The sequence below is a fragment of the Epinephelus moara genome, chromosome 16 (assembly GCF_006386435.1).
Source record: "Epinephelus moara isolate mb chromosome 16, YSFRI_EMoa_1.0, whole genome shotgun sequence".
NCBI classification, from domain to species: Eukaryota; Metazoa; Chordata; class Actinopteri; order Perciformes; family Serranidae; genus Epinephelus; species Epinephelus moara.
Genome location: NC_065521.1, coordinates 37309664 through 37326209, shown reverse-complemented (window position 1 = coordinate 37326209; position 16546 = coordinate 37309664). Strand labels below are relative to the sequence as shown.

Sequence of the window (16546 nt, the reverse complement as noted above, 5' to 3'; positions counted from 1 at the left end):
TTGCAAGACATTATGTTTTCACAGAAAGCGAAGTTGACCTTTGACCTTTTGGATATAAAATGTCATCACTTCATCATTTCATCCTGTGAGACATTTGTGTGAAATTTTGTCAGCAGTAAAGTATAAATTCTTGAGCTGTGGCCAAAATGATGTCATGTAAGGTCACCGTGACCTTTAAACACCAAAATCCAATTTGTCAGTCGTTGAGTCCAAGTGGACGTGCTGTGCCAAATTTAAGAAAATTCCCTCGAAGCATCAAGAATGGGACATACACACGCATACCTTTCAAATTCATACTAGATATATTCATAGACTCTGGATTTTTGGAGTAGATGTGATACAAGGTAGCTGAACTATTTTGTGGGTAAAAAAAAATCATATTAGAGACAAATTATTAATTAAAGCTGAGTACTTTGTGTCTGGAGGGGATCTTTAGAGTGAAAAGAACTATTTAGGTCACCTGCAGAGAAGCCGCCTTGTCCTTCCTTTTTGATTTCCTCTCCCTCTCCTTCCTCTTGCGGAACTTTTTAAAATAGTCCTGAATCAAGAAGCTGGCATAGAACTTCCCACACGTCACCTCATCCCCTGAGGAGGAACAAAAAAAACGAAAGAAGCGATGAAAATGTGGTGGACCAAATGAAGACATACAGGATCATTTTTTAAAAACAAATTATTTTCCAATGCTGGCATGGAAGTCTCTAATGGCAAATTTGAATTCAGTGATCACAGTTTTCGTCATGGCTGGCAGCTATGTAAATTCCTGTTGTACCTCTAGGGGGAGGAATGACTTCATCAATGAGCTTGGGCTTGGTGCGCTTCCAGAGCTTCTTAATGATCAGCTTCAGCTCCTCATTCTGCTGGTCGATGGGACCTGAGGGGGACAAAAGAAATAAAATCTTTTAAGAGAAACAGCATCCTAACAACACTGAGGTGAGGTACACTCAGACAAGTACAGTAACCATGCCTGAGCTGCATGATATCTAACCTTCAGTCTTGATCTTGAGTGAAGTTCGGACAAGAGCAAACAGAGTAGCACTGAAGGTGACTGTCCCGTCAGCGTGCAGCGGGACGTTCATAGCAACCAGACGCTGAGAGGACGAGAGGACGAGGCAGAAGGAGTGAGATCTGATCATGTTCTTCACATCAAGTGTACAGCAATGAATTTATGTCGACTTACCTTGCAAGCAACACGATGAGGACACAGTTTTCCAAAACCAAGGGGTGGCTGAATCCTGCGCAGCATAGTGACAACATCGATGTGTTTTATACGACCGCTGGAAGAGGCAGAAAAATTCACAAAAAACAAATGTTTACTGAGAGATTTTAATATTCTGGGGACAGTTAGGGGGAACGAGCAGAAGAGCAGAGGGTTAAAGAGAAATGAGTTTTACGTGGCCTCTGGATCGTAGTCCGACCAAACTCTCTTGAACTCGTCCAGGTGGTGCGTGCCGAGCACAGTCCAGTCTCGTGTCAGGTATTCAAAGTTGTCCATGATGACGGCGATGAACAAGTTGATAATCTTGATGGAGAGAAGGACAAACACAATAGATACTGATGACCAACATGTCACTTAAAAAACAAGATTTAATAACCAATTTATGACTGGGGTTCACTGACACGTGGCTGTTCTCTTCTAGGGTTCTACTAGGTTTCTTTTCTGTGATTATCTTTCATAATGACAAAAAATCCATCCACTTTTATGAATTCTGTAAAACCCAGCAGGACAAAGGGGTCTGGGTCTATTTAGCAGCAGGGGAGGAAGTCCACAGGTTTCGGACACTTAAATTTAATGCCTTTAAAAGATTTTCAAGATCATTTTTAACCAAATTGAAGACTGCTTTTTGGACAAATCATCTTTTTCTTTTCTAAGCATTGCAGGAAAGTATAAAGGTAAGTAGAATACATGTGCAGCGATAGGTTTTATGTAGGAATACAGTTATTAGAGTGAACTAGGTTATCTACATTTTGCCGACAGACAAGTGCAAATATAAAGTAAAAGGACAGCATTGGGTTCAGTCAGGGGCGTAAATATAGACAGTGCAGGCAGCGCGGTTGCACTGGAGCCTGTGAGGTGGGGGGTGGACCCTCCAACAATGTGTTGGGTGGTGAACAGGCTCTTATGAGTGATTGCCACCTTGGAAATATGCCTGTGTTCAAAGAAGAACTCTCAATAAATTAAATGCAGTGCCATTTGATATATATGCCCTTGAAAAAGGCAAACCCATCTCTGCCATGTCTTTTTTTTGTAAGTAGTCACTAGCATCTATCACAAAATTACATGCTTATTCCAAATAAACTATAACAAACTATTAAAATTGTTACATTAAATTAAAATTTACTGATTTTCTGTGGTATTTTTGTGATATACAGATATGCAGTGATGATTTTGGGCTGATATGTATGTTAATGTTATACAATGTCAAGTCTCTGATCATGTGACGAGATGATATTTGCACAATAGCGTGCACTAACGAGCCTGTCATAATAGCGTGCACTGGGGCCCGTCGTAACTACCTGATGCCACTGGGTCCAGTGTGAGGTTTAAAAATGTATAACACCGGAAATGCGGACTTTCATGCAGAAGAGTTTGACTCATTCTGACTAAAAGAAATTAAAATATGGATAAATTAAATTAGATAAATGTTTGAGCAATTAAGACCTCAGAAATTTAAATTTAACACTATTTAATGACTTTTAAGGCCGAATATTCACACAACACCACATCCTGCCAGGGAGGGTCCTCTGTTAAAGGTCAAAGACCACACACACAGACCGATGGACGTCAGCTGCTCACAAGAGAATAAACCACAGAAGGAATGTGGGACACACAAGAAGAGACGGGGTGAACATGAACCTGGACCTGTGGTTGTGAATCTGACTTTAAGGAAACAGGGAATGAGCTGAGACTGAGGAAATGAGGTACATTAAATGTGTAGTTGTTGGAGGAGAAAGGTTAGGATTGGGCTTTTTAAAATAAGGAAGTCATACTCTGCAAATTAATTTTAAATCTCTGCGATGCAAAGGCATTTTAGTGTGAGAACTGGGTGATACTTTAAGTGAATTTAAGGTCCTCAGCACCACATTTAATTACACTCTATTATTAGAAAGCACTGATGGTGATTTTAAGCAGGTAATCTATTTTCCCTAAAGGTCTGCTACATCTTTAAAAGAGTACAAGCTTTCATTTCAGTCCTTCAGATTAAACCCTGTTCTCGTACATTCTCCAGGTTTTAAGTCACCTTCATCTAACCTGTTTAATGTCTGAAAATAGCAATGAGGTCACAGAAATGTTACCAAAATATTTGCACCCTTTTAAATCAGGATTTTGTGATTTGGCTCTGCTGTCTGGATTAACAAAATCCACGGATGTGGGAGTTCTCCAAGGAGCTGGGAATTGGAGAAGACAGGGTTAGCTTTTTAAAACTGCTCCTGCTCAGCTGCTGTAACACTACCCTCTCTGCTTTCATCTGACTTTGATCCCACTTGACCTGACAGCCTGTAAAACACAAGTCTGAATTAATTAGACCTAAATTTAATTTGGACTCAGCAGGCTGCATCAAAAGGAGGGAAAGTGTTTTAGCAGATCCTTAATCCTCCTCAGCTTCGCTCACCAGGTAAGCACAGAGCATGAAGAAGCTGATGAAGTAGATGTAGGACAAGTTGCTACCGCAGGTGAACTCTTCACCAGGCTCAGTGTCGGCTTCTGGGTCACAGCGTCTACCGGGCAGAGCTGCCAACATAATCTCCTGCCATTGCTCCCCAGTGGCACACCTACAAGGGCACAGAGACGGGGCAGCGTTTTCATTTCACCTTTACTTACACACTAAGATCATTTACATCTAGCTGTAAAGGAGGAGAAAGCGATAATTTGGGTTTTCCTCCAACTAATGGAGGAAATATGGAATATTGTGCTGGGGCTTAAAGAAATACTTCACCCCCTAAACGATCATTTGAGTATCAATTACTCACTTTGTGTTACACTGAATTTGTGAAGAAAACTTTGATCTTCTCACATGACACCACAGTGAGCAAAGAATCCAAAAACGGATAAATTTGTTGATGAATTGAAGTAAAAGGAGTGCACGTTCATACAACAGCATAACTACATCAAAACATCCATTTACAAACTCTCACAGAATTCATGCAGTATAGTCCAAGTCTCATTTAACCCTTCCGATGGGGACTGAATTGATTCATTTTACTCCATTGGTCAAAACAATAATTTTATGTCACTGAACACAGGGGCTTCTTGTCTACCTCCGCCTTGATCAGTTAGTTTGTTTGTGTTATTGTGTGACTTAGGTGTTTTCAAGGGTTAGTTCGGACTCACCAAAGTCACACAATAACACAAACAAACCAACAGATCGAGGCAGCAGTAGACCAGCAGCTCCTGTGTTCAGTGAGGTAAAATTACTGTTTTTGTCAGTAGTCTGGCACTGAAGGAAGCATAGATAAGTTTCACTTTTAGTTTAATTCAATCCCCATCGGAAAGGGCAGTGCTGGGCAAACGACTGATTAAATGAGACTTGGTTTACACTGCATGAGGTGTGTGATAGTTGTAAATCGACGGTTCAGTTGCCGACGACATTCAGCCCCACATCTGCCACTCACTCTACCCTGACCAGCTGCATCAGTGAAATGAAATCCTGGCTGCAAACCAACTTCCTCAAACTTAACTGTGACAAATCAGAGGTCATCATCATTGGTCCCAAATCAAAATTCACCCATAATTTCTCCCTCTCCATCGATGTCTCCACTGTGCTCACTTCCCCCCACATGTCCGTAGCCTTGACGTCATCTTTGATCAAACCCTCTCCTTTGACCAGCACATCAAACACATCACAAAAACAGTCGTCTTCCATCTCAGAAACATTGCCCACCTCCATCCATCCCTCGGAGACTCTCATTAAAGCATTCATCAAATTCAGACTGGAGTACTGCAACAGTCTCCTCTACGGTTCATCATCCAAAACACTGTCCTTCATAACCTCCACTGGCTCCCTATCCCCCAGCATATCCACTTCAAACTCCTCCTCATCTCCTATAAAGCCCTCCACAACCTGGCTCCCCCCCAACCTGTCTGAGCTCCTCCACCAGCACACTACCTTCTACACTCTCAGTGCTGCTGATGCCAACCTCCTATTCTCTCACTTTACAGCAGGAAACGGTACTTCAAAATAAAAGCTTTCTCAGTTTTTGGATTCTTCGTTCCCCAGAGGCATACGAGAAAAAGAACGTTTTCTTCATGAATTCAGCACAACACTGGGTGGGTAACTAACGTACAAAAAATCATTTGAGGGGTGAGGAAGTATTCCTGTAATTTACATTTGGCAGCTAATATAAGAAATGGAAGTAATATTTGAGCATCTGTCTTTTCCTGGCTAAATTAGTTCACCTGAAGAGCACCAGAACAGCCATGAAGAAAGTCTGGAAGTTGCAGTTTCTGTTAATATGTGTGTCGTCATCGACGGCCACTTTCCCAAACGTCTGAAAGGAGAACAGTGGACTGAGTTAGAAACAAGCAGCTGCAACTCTAAGGTGACAACAAGAAACTTAGTGAAGTGGGGATCCAGATAAATATTTTGTATAATTTAAAAGCCTTGATCCTGAATCAGTTTGATGAGAGAGACTCACCTGCATGCCGATCACAGCATAGATGAAGAAGATCATGGCGATGAGCAGACCAACGTACGGCAGGGCCTGAGCAGAAATGAATCCAAGATCACAGTTACATAAAAGAAATTTATACATGTCATGACAACATGTTGCAGTCATATATTAGGATTATGTGATTTATTCACGGACCTGGAGCGACTTGACAAAAGTCCAGAGGAGCGTTCGGATGCCCTCTCCTTTGCTGAGTAGCTTCACCAACCGCAGGACTCGGAATAAACGGAAGAATGTGATGGACACTTTACCACTCTCTCCTTTACCTCCACCCTGGAACAAAAGAAAAACAGGAGAATAAAAATATGTGTCAAAATGCTCGAGCATGTATTATCTTGATGTGTAAACTCAAAACCTGACACGCAATAAGAGTTGCAGTGGTGGCATTTTGCTCTTACCTCTCCGTGGCCGCCTCCTCCCTGGATCCATATTACAGGTGATCAACAACAGAGGAAAGACATTAAAACAGCCATCAGGATCAGGCATAAATGTATCAATACACATTTATGCCACCAAAACTCCCAAATTCCCACAAAATATAAGCATGTCCTTGATGCCAGTGATGGTGGAACTTTCTTGCAACTGTGTTCTCTTCTGGTTTAATTCAGATTATCTGATTTATATTATATACAAAGGGTTCTTTAACAAAGTCTTTATTATTAGGTAATATTATCTTGCTTGAAACTTAAAGGTTAAGACTTGACACTTGCTTGTGACTTGCACATGCATGACCTGCTCCCTCCTTTGGATAAACATGCTCTCTTTTGTTTTATCAGCTAACAGAAAAAACTTACGCTGAACTCAGAGACTGCGATATCCAGCACGCTCCCCACGACAATCAAGGCGTCAAATGAATTCCATGGATCGATGAAGTAGTGCTGCAGGGGAAAAAATACACCAAATGAGAGTCAAAAAGTCGTGTTGACAGCTAAATGTTGTTTCCAAAGGTAAGAGAAAGAGCGAAGCCTCACATGAGCCCGCAGAGCCAGTAACTTGATGATCATCTCTATGGTGAAAACGACAGTGAAGATCATGTTGAGGATGTCCATGATGGAGGTGAAGAGTTTAGACTGCTCATAATGCTATGAGAGAAGAAACAACACAAAAAAATGACATCACACCACTCAAATAAGTTTCTGTGTTTCATGAAAGAGTTGTGTGAAATGATACCTGAACAGCCAGAGTGAGAGTGTTTCCCAGAATCAGCACAAACATGACGTATTCAAATTGGCTGGAGTTGATAATTTTCCAGAATTTGAGCTGCGACGGGTTTTTAGGGATGTAGATCTTTATAGGCTGAGCTTTCAGGGCGTAGTACACACACTGACGCTGGACAGAGGGAAAATAGAAGAGAGGGGGCATTATTCACTTTGAAAATCTTAATTTTAAATAATTATTTAATTGATGAAAGTTTCTGAAGTTTAGGAAAACATCAAACCTGATTTTTGTTGAGTTCACAATTTTTGAATTCGGCCTCTCCTTGCTCTCGAAATGTGATGATGACAAAACCCACGAATATGTTCATCATGAAGAAGGCGATGATGATGATGTAGATGATGAAAAAGATGGAGATTTCGACTCGGTAGTTGTAAATGGGACCACGGTTGATGGCGTTGGCGTCCACGGCCCGATAAAGAAGCCTTTATACAAAAAAAAAAAAACCCACAACGGTGAGGTCACATTTTATAGAAAAACATTGATTTAAAGAATATAGACTTTAAAGGGTAAGGTGTGGTGATAATAATTTTTTTTCTCATTGTCAACAAATCCAATGAAATGACCAAAACCGACATTGAATTGATCCTACGAAGCAGCCAGAACCTGATACATCCTCACAGAGATCCATTGTTTTCCAAAAACACACCAAGGCAATGCGATGACGGACATGTTCCTTCATTTTGATGAACATGGACACTGTAGTTTATTTTGAGTCAACCCCACAAACAGGATCACTACAGGACCAAATATGTATCAATCCACAACAGAAAATAGTCCCCAACAACATTCAGAACATTTATACAGCAGCAAACCACTATTTGCTATGTAAACATATAGTGGAGTGATATCGTCTCGAGTCCTGAGATCACACTCCCTCTGTGTGAGTTGCAATATGAGCTTCTCTGTTACTTGTTCATGTGAGTGCATGTGAGTCCCTGTGGGTGTCCCCCACTGGCCACCGTCAGCTGCTAACCAGCTCAGCGACCTCCATGTTGAGAGCCGTGTGCAGGCAATCCCATTCTGATTGTCGCGCATAGCTCCTTTTAAGATTTCCATCTTCAGTAAGAATGGCAGAGTAGAGAGGTCAGAAAGTTTGATGAGATGAACCAACACACTTTTTCTCGTTATTTATGGGATTTGTTGACAATATTAGAAAAAAAAAAAAACACCAGCTTAGTCTTTCACATTAAAAACAATGTAAAGTCACTACTCACTGCGGCCAGCCTTCAAATGTCGACACAGTGAATAAAGCCAGCATGCCCATCAGCACATTGTCAAAGTTGAAATCACTGTTTTCCCAAATCCTCTCTCTCACCATGGGGTGGTTCATATCTCCGTCTTTATAGACCACGAATGTCCCCCTGAAATCAAACACACGCACACATTTAACGACAATGACGGCACGCTAAGAGACCGCCAGGTGCTGTATGTTGTGTAAAGAAATGAAGAAGAAACTAACCTGCACTCCACAGGGGTGTGTTTGGCTTCATCCGTGCAGCTGTAGAATCTGCCCTGTAACATTAAACACAGGAAAATTAAAACCTTTAAAAACACTTCTGTGAGTTTGAGAGAAATACAAGGACATACTCTCGGTGGCCACTTTATTAGGTACACCTGTGCAATGTAATGCAGTCCAAAACAACAGTTCTGCTGTCTTTACAGAGCTCATAATGTTCAGCTTTAAGTGACATTGTTGGAAATGTGTAGATTAAAATATATGTTTACTGTTGAGGTCAGTTAAAAGTGTTTCTATTTTTTTCCCTCCACATATACATACATGAGAGGGGAAGGATTAGAAATGTCCCTCAATATACTACACATACTCATATTTGTTGATGAGCCTTACATTAAGGTACATTTATGGAACTATATCTTTTTATGTTGCACATTATTTTTTACAATTTTCAAATATTTTCATTAGAATTTTCTTCTATTCTATATTCATGTTTCTTGATTTTTGCAATACTTGCTTTTATTTTTTATTTAATTTAATTTCATTATGTTTATGTTATGCAGCAGTACTCCTTGTTTGTGAAAACCGTGGTACGCAGTAAATTGGATTCTGATTCTAACACAGTCCAGTCCAACACCACCACCAACACATCATTTAATTAACACCTCTGTGACAGTGAAAAAATGAACATAATTGGCATCATAAAAATAGACTTTATGGCAGAACAGTTGCACTGGGCTGCACCATAGATGCATAAAATGGACACTGAATGTACAGACATCAACGTGCTGAGAGCATGAACATGTACCTTGAAGAGCTGCACTCCAATACAGGCAAACATGAACTGAAGGAGTGTTGTGACAATTAAGATGTTGCCGATGGTGCGGATCGCCACGAACACACACTGCACCACATTCTGTGAACAACAAGGAATATGTGTCAGCTTTGAACAGCAACAAATTATACTCCATGTACACTCAATAACTGACCATAAAATGCCAACACCTGCACAAAGTCATAACCTTCCAATAAATATTTACTTACTTAAAGGGACAGTTCACCCCAAAATCAAAAATATATATGTTTTTCCTCTTACCTGTAGAGCTGTTTATCAGTCTAGATAGTTTTGATGTAAGTTGCTGAGTGTTGGAGATATCAGTCGTAGTGATGTCTGCCTCCTCTCAAGTATAATGGAACTAGATGTCACTCAGCTTGTGGTGCTCAAACTCAACAGTACTGTCTCTTTCCAGAAATCATGACCCAGTTACTGAAGATAATCCACAGACCTTGTTGTGAGCAGTTTCATGTAGGAACTATTTTCTTTCTGCCAAACTACGCCCGCCAACTGTATCACTGTGCAGAATGAAGTGTGCATCTACTCATGGACGAGAAGCTCATGCTTGTGACAGTGTGAGATGTAAACATTAATGGCGTCTTTCTTGGCTGAGCTCCTTGACACTGTGGGGTGCAGTTTGGCAGAGACAAAAAGTTCCTACATGAAACTGCTCACAACAAGGTCTGTGGATTATCTTGAGTGGCTGGGTCATGATTTCTGGAAAGAGACATTGCACATCTGCAGTTTTTCAGATGTATTTTTTGGCGCTTTGAGCACCACAAGCTGAGTGTCATCTAGTTTTATCATATCAGAGAGAAGGCAGACATCTTTACAGCCAATATCTCCAGCACTCACACCAAAACAATCTAGATTGATTAATAGCCAAGCACCAACCTCTGCGGCTGAAAAATTAAGCCAACACGGAAGTGCTAAAAACTGCAGTTCTTTGAATGGCCACTTGAGGCTGGCTCTGGAAGCCAGTCAGTCCCCACAGACCCCCATGTTGAAATGCCCAGCTTTACAGCAGAAATTAAATGCCTGGTACAATAAACTGTTTTGGTCTCTATAGCTAATTTTCTCCTTAACGTCAACTGCAATTAAGGGCAGGCAGCTTTGAGTGACAGGCTGTCTGATGATAGTGTCCTCAGCCTCTCAGTCAAATCCACCCCTCCCTTCACTGCATCTCCTCTCACCCAAATATGGTCACTTCTGACTCCAAAAAACCAAGATGATGACGGCCGAAATGCCAAATTTGAGTGAAGTCATGGTGGCTACATCCATTATTTTTACAGTCTATACTCACTACAGGTGAGAGGAAAAATATGTATTTTTGATTTTGGGGTGAACTGTCCCTTAAGAAGATAGAAAAAAGATAAACCAAACAGAGCTGTTTACCTTCAGTCCTTTGGCTCTGTTAATGGCTCGAAGAGGCCTGAGCACTCGCAGCACTCTGAGAATCTTGACCACGGAGATTGCACTTGAACTGAGAGCAACAATGCAAAAATATTTAGAGTCAAGAAAACTAAAAACATTGAGCTTATAAAGGATAAAAACAGTGGAGACTGGGCTGGAAAATAGAGAGTATAAAACATAAAACCTCACTGGGAAAATTAAATCATTTCTTTTGAGTGCTTCCCTCAGACCTCGACACTTTAATGAGACTTCACTGCTTTCACACGTTTCAGCTACACCACAGTGACTCCTATTGATTTTTCTCGCAGAAGATGGCTGTGTGTAGTTCGTGTTGGACGGGTTTCTACTCACTGTAAAAAGAAAGACGTGAGCGACACGCTGACAACCAGCAGGTCAAGAAGGTTGAAAGCGTTCCTGCAGAAGGAGCCGGTGTGCAGAAAAGCTCCGTAGACTGTCATCTAGACGAGAGCGAGGGAGGGAAGGAACAAAGTTAAAAACTATTTCATCTACTGTGTCATTGAACTGCACCATGTTTTAGCACAAAGCAGTTTCAAAATCATTACCTTTAGTACAATCTCCACTGTGAAAACTGAAGTGAAAACATAATCAGCATAACCGAGTACCTGAGGACGAGAGAAGCAAGTATCAGTATTGAATCTTGTGTATTGTGAAGATGAAAAATGAGCAGATGGACATGGTTTTTAATGATGTTGAGACTGATGTGGTGTCTCTTACGATGTTCCTGAATGAGTGGGATTTGATTGGATCCTCAGCAGCCAGGGAAATACTACTGAGGATGATGAAGATGAGAATGAAGTTGGTGAAGTACGGGTGATGGATGAGGTTGTGGCAGGCGACTCGCAAACTGAGAAAGGAGGAAAATTACAAAGGAAAGTGGATTATTTTTAGCAACGTCTTGGTGTTAAAGCATGTACTAAGTGTCATTCCACCACTGCAAAGCATATAGCACAGTATATTGTTACTGTTATAAATGTGTGGTAGACTGAGGTTAATTTGCTGCACGTATGAGCTCAGATTACCAGTTTTTCTTTCCAAGAATGAAGAAGGAGCTTCCATCAGGGATCGGGACGATCTTCTCTTTGGGCCCTGAGAACTCAGGCTTTAATGGAGCGACTCCTGCAATAAAATAAAGAGCAAACAAGAGACATTTAACATCTTTAATCAGCCTGTCTGCTGTTTCTCCTGCAGAGTGTGACACCATCAGACTCACCCTCCAGCCCCTCGATGGCCCTCAGCTCCTCATTTTCCTGCCAGTCGTCTTCATCGTTCTGCACACCAGACAAAAGATCAGCTGTTTGGCATTTCACTTTTTAACGCTGTCTGATATGGTTCAGTAAAAAGATGAAAATATTAGCTACCCCTGCATCTTCATCTTCTTTCTCTTCATCCTCATCCCATTCTTCTTCCTCTTCCTTTTTCTCCCTGGGAAATGAAACGCAATTAAGATGAGTATTGTTTTAACATAGGATACTGTGACTGTAAGAGCCACTAATGCACATCTGTGTTGATATGATACATCATATATGTTATGATGGTATTTAAGTTTACACAACAGTGTATAGTAGTGGACTATACTGAGGTTATGTTTATATGACCTTATATATGTGACAATACAGGCACAAGTTATTTACACCAGGTAAGGCAGTTTAGTGCTCATGTCAAAGGGAGACTGTGGACGACATCGTGTGTAAAAGACAACATGAACTTTGTGTTGGTTTGGATCTTATTAAGTTTGGAGTGGAGGAGCCAGGCAGCCATAGGCACATGTTGTTTAAGATGGCTACAGTCCGCTATAAATGTGTCCGATACCACTGCTCGATCTCATATTTTCTTGTTACAAACTTACTCGACTTTGGATTTCCCGCCGCCTCCTGCCAAGTTGTCCACAGCGATAGCCAAGAAGACATTGAGCAGGATGTCTGATCACAAGATTAAGGAGCCTAATTTGTTTCATTTGGGATTAACGAATCAATGATTTTGTGGTCAGACTGCAAAGGGAATCAGCAGGTGCACAAACACTGTGAAAGGATACAGTTACCACAGACGAAGAGGATGACGAAGTAAATGCACACCACCATATTGGGGAAGATTGGTCCTCCATATGCCATAATGCCGTCATACATCACGGCGTTCCAGTCCTCTCCAGTGAGGATCTACAAAGAATGAGAGACACAGAGGACAGGAGTGAGAGACCTGTAATTAATACTGCAATACATCACACAGCTGAGTGGAGAGGGTAGTAATACTGTGAGATACTGAGGAGATGTAAATCACCTGGAAACAAGTGAGCAGAGCCTGAGGGAAGGAGTCAAAAGTACTTCTCTTCATCTGAGTCTCGTCAAAGTTGAATTTGCCTCCAAACAACTGCATGCCCAGCAAGGCGAAGATGATGAGGAAGAGGAAGAGCAGCAGCAGCAGGGAGCAGATAGCTTTCATGGAGTTGAGCAGCGAGTTGACCAGGTCGGATAAAGCAGCCCAGTGCCTGGAAACAACAGAATCAAAGAGGGTACAGATTAACATCAGGAAGTGAAGATAAGATGGAAAAGATTTTATCTTCATCACTTGTTCCTTCCTCACGCAGCCAACAGAAAAGCTCCAGATGTTTTATTAACAAACTCTGGCACCAATTACCGGGTCATCTTGAATATCCTGAGCAGTCGGATGCAGCGCAGCACAGAGATGCCGATGGGCGGGATGACTTCCATCTCTACAAGCAGTGTCTCCAGGATGCCGCCGCACACCACGAAGCAATCAAAGCGGTTGAACAGCGCCATGAAATAGATCTGCAGGCCGAAGGCGTACATCTTCATCAACATCTCCAGAGTGAAGAGCAGCAGCAGGATCTTGTTGGCTCGCTCTGAGGCACAAATGAAGAAGAAGACATGGAGTCATGTTTTATCTCAAGTGAAGCATCTCAAAATGTAGAGCTGAAGTACAGCTCAGCAAAAGTTAAAATATAAGGAGAAATGGATTCTCACCCTGCATTTCTGTGAGCCACTTTGGTTGCCCGTAGTGCTCGGAGGCACTGGCCACTGTGTTGAGAAACACCAGCAGAAGCACCAACCAGTAGAAGTTTGTGGTCTTAACGGCCACACGGCAGTTCTTTCTCATTGTATGATTCAGCTGACACAACTGGTCACTAAAAAGAAAAATTGAATTAAATTAGAGGTGTAACAACTGAAATTTTTGGACTGAGCCCTTTTTCATGTTCTCATCCCATTAAAGGAGTACTCTACCCACAAAATGATCATTTATTGATCAGTTCCTCACCGTGTGTAACTTTAAATTCAAGTCACATGCCTCCATGGAGAATGAAGAATGCAAACATGGAGAAAATTCTTGATGAATTGGACGTACAGGGGGCTGCATCAATTTACAAACTCTCATCCAACTCATGCAGTATAATCCGAGTCTTATTTATCCAGTCGTATGTTCAGTACTTTTCAAACACATGTATTGTTGCTAAAACATTTCTGTAATAACGCAACTAGGCCATTCCATTTGGCAGATGAATTTAGTGGGTCATTTTGGGTCATTCAGATTTTCTTGATTTCATAATTTTTCCTTTATGTCTGTGCTACTACCATATATAAGTAGGTAAGTAAGTAAGTAGGTATAGTAGGTTTTTTTGTCTGTTTAAATTGTGTTTCTTGTTATTCCCTACTTGCTGTACAGACTACAGACAAAGTTGGTGCAGTTTAAAGTCCAGTTATGAATACATGGATCACAGATTCCTTGTTGTGTTTCTGTTTCTGATCTAGTGGACCTGTAAACTCCTTTCTTAAACAGTTTTTTTTTGTCTGTTTGCTAGTTTGTTTGTTATTAGCTTAGCTTTTTTAGTAGTTACTGACTTCACTATTTGGGTCAGTTGTACTGTTGACCAGTTGTTCTGTACTGTTATTGTTATGCCCTAAATATAATATGAAATATACATAAAATATGTCACTTAGTGAGGGGTCGTCGGGTTGGAAAGGGGTCCCTTAGGAAAAATGGTTGGGAACCACCGCCTGGCAGAGATCTGCAATCTGCTGAGTACACTTTTCTGATGGGTTCTTCGTTCACCGTGGAGGCATGCGAGAAAAACAAACTTATCTTCATGAATTCAATGTAACATGTGGCGAGTAACTGATATACAAATGATGATCTTGTGGGTGAATTGTTCCTTTAATACAGTGTAGTACTGAAAATCTTACCAGAAGCTGTTTGCCATCATCTTTGCCCTGAGAAAACAAGAAAATGTGCAAAATCATTAACTTCATTAACACCTGCATGCCAGCAATGAATCCAAACAGTGTTATATCTCTGTTGTCTTACATGAGAGAAGCACAGCAGCCATTATCATCATCGAGGTATGCTATATCATCATCCGAGTCTGACTCTGTTAAACACAGAAATATAAGTCATCTGTTTAGAGAAATCATGTAAAACAAACACGATAACAGACGGAGACAGTTGACATACCTCCACCATCCTCACTGTGTTTGTACCAGCCAAACTTCTTCATCATCTTTTTCTTTGCGATCGCAGCACCTATGAAGTCAAACAGAGGCAGATCATGTATGAATATAAAGCTACATGTTTGTGTCTTGGTTTGTGGTTTGTCTTTGTGTGCTAAACTGACGTTTGTTTCCTTCTTCGTCCACATCTTCGGCCTCTATGAGCCAGTCCATGTAGCCAATCATGTCCTCCTCCATCTGCTTGCTCTCCTGTGCTTTCTGCAGCTCACCACGTGCCACGGCCTTTTCTCTTTCCTTGGAGAACTCTCTGTGCATAGAGGTCAAGTGTAAGGGTTTCATTTTGATTTTCACAACACAATAAATGCACAGAAAGCTAAATGCAGCAGCTACATACCCGCTCAACACACCCAATACGAGATTGATAATGAAGAATGATCCAAAGATGACCAGAGAAACAAAGTAAATCCATGGGATCTCGTAGCCGATGGCATCATTCATCTGGACAGAGACACAGACTAAGTATTTTCAAACACCACAAATAAATGTGACACTGTGGAGGATGTAGAAGTGTGCGTTTGTACCCAGTAGAGAACGTCCGTCCAACCCTCCATAGTGATGCACTGGAAAACTGTCAGCATGGCGAAGAAAACGTTGTCAAAGTTTGTGATGCCGCCGTTGGGGCCCTCCCATTTGCCCCTACACTCAGTCCCATTCCCCACACAAAAGCGCCCGCTCCCGGCAAACGCACAGGGCGACGGATCATCTTCCACCATGAGACCTGGAGCAGAGAACAGCACTGAGACAACACATCTACACAACATAGGCAGTGTATGAAATCTGTTTTTAGTTTAGAGATCACAAACCTGTGCTGGAGGAGTAGCACGTCTTGTGCATCCTGCCGATGAAAAGCTCCAAGCCGATGATGGCGTAGATGATGATGACAAACATGACCAACATACCAATGTGCAGAAGGGGGACCATGGCTTTCATGATGGAGTTCAACACAATCTGTAAACCTGACAAGGCAAAGACACACTTTTCAAATGGTGCACATGGGACAGCGGCGTATGGAGGCAACATTGTAACTTCGCCATGATAGCTAATTGCTATCAGCTAAACCATTAGCTAGACCAGTGGTTCCCAACTGGTGGGTTGCAGTCAAAAAGTGGGTTGTGGGTCCTTTTGAGATGACCGCAAGTGACTCGCAAACATGTCAACTTTGTAAAAAACATACTGAAGTACAGCGAATTTCTGGCACAGAGCTTTTAACGTTTCTTAACAGAGACAGCAGATTAGCTCAACGACATGGCCAAATGCAAGCTTGGCGCTGGATATATTAAACTTTGTGGACCTAAAACTGATGACCGTGGCTGGACCAGCTGGGAAACACTGAGCTAACGTTAAACAATTCATGATGGTTGATTGATAAGCTCTCACAAATCAGCCAAAAACATTTAGTTCCACTCCAAAATTACGTATCAA

At 41.5% G+C, this 16546-nt stretch overlaps 1 protein-coding gene across 1 annotated transcript in view; it reads right to left on the bottom strand.

Annotated features, from left to right (window-relative positions):
* cacna1fa (calcium channel, voltage-dependent, L type, alpha 1F subunit a) overlaps positions 1-16546 on the bottom strand; it is a 30966-nt gene that overhangs the window by 8107 nt on the left and 6313 nt on the right. The window contains exons 6-41 of the mRNA XM_050063901.1: positions 15928-16080; positions 15646-15842; positions 15459-15562; positions 15229-15371; positions 15069-15137; positions 14922-14985; positions 14801-14827; positions 13586-13746; positions 13239-13464; positions 12882-13089; positions 12640-12760; positions 12454-12526; positions 11966-12029; positions 11818-11875; positions 11627-11723; positions 11322-11451; positions 11150-11209; positions 10938-11044; positions 10569-10656; positions 9147-9254; positions 8345-8397; positions 8100-8246; positions 7106-7307; positions 6838-6996; positions 6639-6749; positions 6462-6545; positions 6066-6086; positions 5806-5940; positions 5635-5700; positions 5396-5487; positions 3612-3771; positions 1392-1519; positions 1178-1274; positions 986-1088; positions 770-871; positions 461-585 (exon numbers count right to left, since the gene is read on the bottom strand). Coding sequence (XP_049919858.1) covers positions 461-585; positions 770-871; positions 986-1088; positions 1178-1274; positions 1392-1519; positions 3612-3771; positions 5396-5487; positions 5635-5700; positions 5806-5940; positions 6066-6086; positions 6462-6545; positions 6639-6749; positions 6838-6996; positions 7106-7307; positions 8100-8246; positions 8345-8397; positions 9147-9254; positions 10569-10656; positions 10938-11044; positions 11150-11209; positions 11322-11451; positions 11627-11723; positions 11818-11875; positions 11966-12029; positions 12454-12526; positions 12640-12760; positions 12882-13089; positions 13239-13464; positions 13586-13746; positions 14801-14827; positions 14922-14985; positions 15069-15137; positions 15229-15371; positions 15459-15562; positions 15646-15842; positions 15928-16080 — 4043 coding nt within the window. The remainder of the gene's footprint in view (positions 1-460; positions 586-769; positions 872-985; positions 1089-1177; positions 1275-1391; positions 1520-3611; positions 3772-5395; positions 5488-5634; positions 5701-5805; positions 5941-6065; positions 6087-6461; positions 6546-6638; positions 6750-6837; positions 6997-7105; positions 7308-8099; positions 8247-8344; positions 8398-9146; positions 9255-10568; positions 10657-10937; positions 11045-11149; positions 11210-11321; positions 11452-11626; positions 11724-11817; positions 11876-11965; positions 12030-12453; positions 12527-12639; positions 12761-12881; positions 13090-13238; positions 13465-13585; positions 13747-14800; positions 14828-14921; positions 14986-15068; positions 15138-15228; positions 15372-15458; positions 15563-15645; positions 15843-15927; positions 16081-16546) is intronic.